This window comes from Lolium rigidum, chromosome 3, assembly GCF_022539505.1.
Source record: "Lolium rigidum isolate FL_2022 chromosome 3, APGP_CSIRO_Lrig_0.1, whole genome shotgun sequence".
NCBI classification, from domain to species: Eukaryota; Viridiplantae; Streptophyta; class Magnoliopsida; order Poales; family Poaceae; genus Lolium; species Lolium rigidum.
The window spans coordinates 201,077,714-201,082,668 of NC_061510.1; the positions used below are offsets into that span (position 1 = coordinate 201,077,714).

General features: G+C 42.9%; 1 protein-coding gene across 1 annotated transcript; it reads right to left on the reverse strand.

The window, feature by feature from the left end:
• Nucleotides 1-341: 341 nt before the first annotated feature.
• Nucleotides 342-3,708, reverse strand: LOC124698838 (sialyltransferase-like protein 5). Its single transcript, XM_047231254.1, has 11 exons — nt 3,558-3,708; nt 3,386-3,465; nt 3,217-3,303; nt 3,039-3,116; nt 2,876-2,967; nt 2,591-2,792; nt 2,240-2,330; nt 1,926-1,984; nt 1,503-1,651; nt 1,325-1,406; nt 342-1,247 (listed from the first exon to the last, which is right to left on the reverse strand). The coding sequence occupies exons 1-11, from the start codon at nt 3,682-3,684 to the stop codon at nt 861-863; spliced, it is 1,434 nt and encodes a 477-aa protein (XP_047087210.1). The 5' UTR covers nt 3,685-3,708; the 3' UTR covers nt 342-860.
• Nucleotides 3,709-4,955: the final 1,247 nt, after the last annotated feature.

The following is a 4,955-nucleotide window of genomic DNA, read 5'->3' on the forward strand; positions in this document are numbered from 1 at the left end:
GCTGCCTGGAATTTGACAGATTCGCTCCAGCTGTGCCACGGCAAACTCTTGTTCATAGCAGCGGCCCAAGAGACCGACGGCATGAGGATGGATCATGTATTAGGATACCAGATTTGGAACTTAGCTCTAACTTCTCACTCTGCCACAGGGAAACGTACACGTACACATACACGGAGGAAACGTGCACTGAGTCATCAGATGCTGAATTAAACTTAACTGAAACAATTCGATAAACTATCATATGCAAGCTCGTGAAAGAATGTCTTTGCAAACATGCAGTTCCTTTCGGTTCACTACTAGATGACAGTAAAATATCCAGAAAATGGGAACAGCGTGCACCGTCCTTGAAGAGTACTTTTACGGTTCATTCATGGCGATGAAATGTTAGTACGAAACTTGTATCGCACACAGAAATGAATGTAACATTTGTCAACAACAAAAAGTACAATTCTGTGCTAGAGATACTGCTCAATAGGAAAACTATACTTCAGAATAGTAAGATGGCAACTTCATTTTGCACACGAAAACTAGCCTACACTTGCAGCGACAAGCGGAGACATATCTCACAGTCTACTAATGTTATGTTCCACAGAATACCTCCCGAGTCTTGACTGGTTAAGCTACTGACCTAGAAATTGCGAAGCAACCAAACAAATGGTTTTTTTTTCTGTTGTGTGAGTGACCCACAATCATGCCGTGAATCAGATGCCTCTTGCAACCCTACGAGACAAACCACATAAACCTGCAGATTCCACCCAACATTCTGCATCTTGCTGCAGAGAATTTTTCTGAGGCCCATCGTGAAACAGATCCTACTTAGGGTCAAAATGCTATCTCCAGGAAAATCTTCTGCCGCTATCTTAACCAGATGAACGCTCATGCCTCACACAAACAAGATCATCTGCTGTGTTACCGTCCAGCTTGTATAGAGATATGCCGCCCATTTGGACATGGTGTTCCTGGGCCTCATTTCTCAGGCTCTCAAGTGGGAGCAACTCCCACTTGCTGTAGTTTGAATTCTTCCGTGTTTCACTCATATCCGAAGTTCCTGACACTGGCCCGTAATCCGGGTCAACTGTTCCCCATACCTTACAATTGCTAAATGGCCCCAATTCACCTGCCTGACCCGTTTCATGCTTTTTTAAACGAAATGCTGCAGCATGTGCTCTTCTGATCTCCTCTTTGCTTGGTACATCTGACCAATCTTCCACCCTTTGTGCTCTCATTGGGGAATGGATCCGAATTACCTGCATACAGGTAATTAGATTGGGGACAGGACAGCATTATTTGCACAAATCAGAATGAAAATATAGCTGAGACTTACTCCAAGGCATTCCAGAAGTTGATAATAAGCTCGGCCTTGCAGTGGGTTGTGTCCTTTCCTAGGGGGTGAGAAGTACCTTGTCCTGAAATAATGGAGTATGTAGAAAACATGTTTATACAGAAGCGCACACAAAATACTGTAGGGAAATCTGAAGGTACTACACCATGCACTAACTCACCATTCCGTGTAGCCAGGATCAACTGTAAAACCATAAATGTCGACAATGTCACACATGGAAAGGGCCAATTCTACGGACTTCATACCAGTTCCTTTAGCACCTCTTCTTAGGACTATACCTTGAAAAAGGTAAACAGGATTCGGAAGTTCCTGCCAGGTAAAAACAATTGTCTTGTGTTCAATATAAATTATTCTTGTCTTCCACAAATAACTACTCCCTCCAATTCATATTAGTTGCCTCTAGTATAGATATGTAGACATATTTTAGTTCTAGATACATACATACTAGTGTCAAGTAATATGAATCAGCTAAAACATTATACAAAAATGAAATGTGTTCCACATTTGTTCACCACACACCACTTCACCTCAAGAGGGAAGAAATAAACAAACAATAATAGAAGCTCAGCTCAACATGTATTACCTTTATCACTGCATTTATTTCTTTATGCGTCAAGCTTTTTATAATAAGTGCCTCATCAGCTGCAATGACAAGTCGGGAAGTTAGATCATGGCTCAAAGATAATAAATCTTAATTCTTCTAACTGTTCAACAGATCAGTTGTCAAATTAGGAAACAAGAATAAAGGGTACTGTTCGGTGACTTTTCACAGTTTCAGCAATATCATAAAGTAAATTAAACTAATGAATACCATATCTTTTTTACTTTTACTGTAAAGTAAATTAAAGCCTTATCAGGAATGAAGTCAACTGGAGGAATCAGGATCAAAGCATTTACAGGAGCCCTTCAGTATTGGTGCCATATTTCGAGCAGCACCCCTGACAACCAGTCGAAAGTCCCTTTTCAACCCAACATATTTTGCATATTTCTGCAGATGAAAAACAGAAGGGTGACATTATGGAAAGTGTTAATGTGCATCAGTTCTAGAAGAAACATAATTATCGGTTGACAGGATAGAAGTTTACAGCTCTAGTCCATATGACACTTGAGCAACACAATTACACAAAGCTGATGACGATGGCAAGGGGAAGATACAGGCAATACAGACAGTAAATTGATCCATAGCACAAGTATAAAGAAGGAGATTGCGGGGTCAACAAGTCGAGAACAAGATATGGAAGTTATTACCTTATTAACAGGTGCCTCATTGTCTCGGAACACAGCATCATGCGCATCAATCTCTCGTCCAAACTCAGTTTTCAAGAGATCTCCTGAATTGCCAACAACTGCACATGTCGCAAACTGGCGTGGATGGAAAGGGGGTTTAGCAGGCAGCAAAATACTAAGGAGCTCTTCACACAGAGTACGATTGTAGCATTTGTCAGCACCTCTGCATATTTAGAAATAAAAAACAAAATTAGCAGCGAGATTGACGTCACCTCACAAGAAAAATGCAGCTAATCTTAAACTTACAGCTGGGCTATCCTTTTAGCAGCATAATCAAGCCATCCATCTGGCCGCACATCTAAGTACTCCCTCGTCAACACAGTCGTCATGTTGCGATACTGTCATGATATTAGCATTAACACGTGTATATACGCTGATAGACACATTATTTCAGTAAACATGTGCTGACCTGTTCCCACAAAAGGATAATTTGACAGACATTGAATTTGTATTGTAACGCTTCGAATTTTTTGAACTGAGGATTGTACTGCAAAATTTAAAAAGAAGTGTCATCACTAGTGAATCCTTGTCGAATGATGGCCGATGAAGAGCAGCAGTAATGCATATGAACGTGAATGGACACTAACCCAGGTGCTGTTGGTTCCTTCAGGAAATTTAAGGAACAGCTCGCAGTGATCAACAATATCTGCTGTGAGGCCAAGTCCCCTGCTTGCCTAAATAAAATTGAGATTTCAGAATCGAAGCTAAAGATAGGAGCAAAATGTAGCTAGTGAGCCGGGGCCGGCACGGACGTACCACACATTGCTGGACGCGGGACTGGAACCCCGAGAGCGTGCGGACCTCGTCGGAGTTGAGATCCAGCCTGCTCGGCGCTCCTGCAAGGAGACCAACCAACAGAGTTAGACCGGTCCGGAGAAGGGGGGACGGCGAGCTAGGGTTCGGGCGTGGGGAGTGGGAGTGAGCGCACTGGGGGAGGTGAAGGAAGACTGGATGGAGAGGACGGCGAGGCAGAAGGCGAGGGCCAGCCACAGCAGCAGCACCACCGTCGGCCGCCGCGGCGACGGCTGCTGCGTCGACGACGACGCCCTCGTCATCGGCGCCGGCGGGCGCGGCAGATCGGAGGTGGGGAGGGGAACCGGGGATGCGATGCTTCTGCCGCTTGGTTTCAGTCGCGGGGAAAAGGGCGGGGAGTGTTCCACTGTAAATTGTGGATCTGCGGGACAAACAAAACCTTGGATAGACAGAGAGAATATGTTTCACATTTTTGCTTCTCAATATGACCGTCGAACTGTCGAAGCCTGCTTTGGCAAAAGATTTTGAGAATTCGCAGGAGGATATGGCTTTACAGGCAATTTAGTCGTCACAATTCAAGCAAAGTTCCGCAAAATTTGTCAAAAATTTAACGTGCCTAAGGAAGACACACGTGCACATACATACACCCAAGATCACATACTGATGTACTCCCTCCGGTCGGATTAAATCGACGCGGAGGGAGCTAAAACTAGCTTACCGTTTCACAACTGTTGCGTCAATTAAATAAGTCCAGAGGACAGAGGTAGTAGCTTACAATTTTGGGACTTTACTGTCATATGGGCTAAGACCACTAGCTTTCAGCATCATAGAATGCTATTTAAGCAATCCCAAAGATCCCACTTAAATTTACAACGCTGATACGAGACTGCAATTCTATGGAACTCCAGCATTAGCCCCTTTTATTTTCTGTTCAGAACCAAACGTTCCAGAAAGTAACCTTGTCTATGAAGGTTTTGTACATTTCAAGGAAACCAAGTCCCATCCATATATGTTCTCTATACATGTTTGACTAAAGAATGCATGTATCACTAGGAGCCCCAGTTGCATATCGCAAACAGTCTGTTTGCTACAATAAAATAATAGTATTAACTACCAAATTCCAGTAATCCTCTATGCTCCACCAGCCTCTCAAGAACTGCTCAATTAGAATGAGTCGATAACATTGTAATGAAAGCTGTTTGCTACAATAAAATAATAGTATTAACTACCAAATTCCAGCAATCCTCTATGCTCCACCAGCCTCTCAAGAACTGCTCAATTAGAATGAGTCGATAACATTGTAATGAAAGCTGTTTGCTACAATAAAATAATAGTATTAACCACCAAATTCCAGTAATCCTCTATGCTCCACCTGCCTCTCAAGAACTGCTCAATTAGAATGAGTCGATAACATTGTAATGAAAGAAACCAAGGCACAACATCGAAGCAAACAAAGCACTTTCATCAACTGAGGTGGTTGGTTTCACCACATGGAGTTTTTCCAACAGTGTAAGCTTCACCGCTCTCCTGAAAAGCAAGAAATCCAGAGGTCAATGAATGTTTGGAACATCAG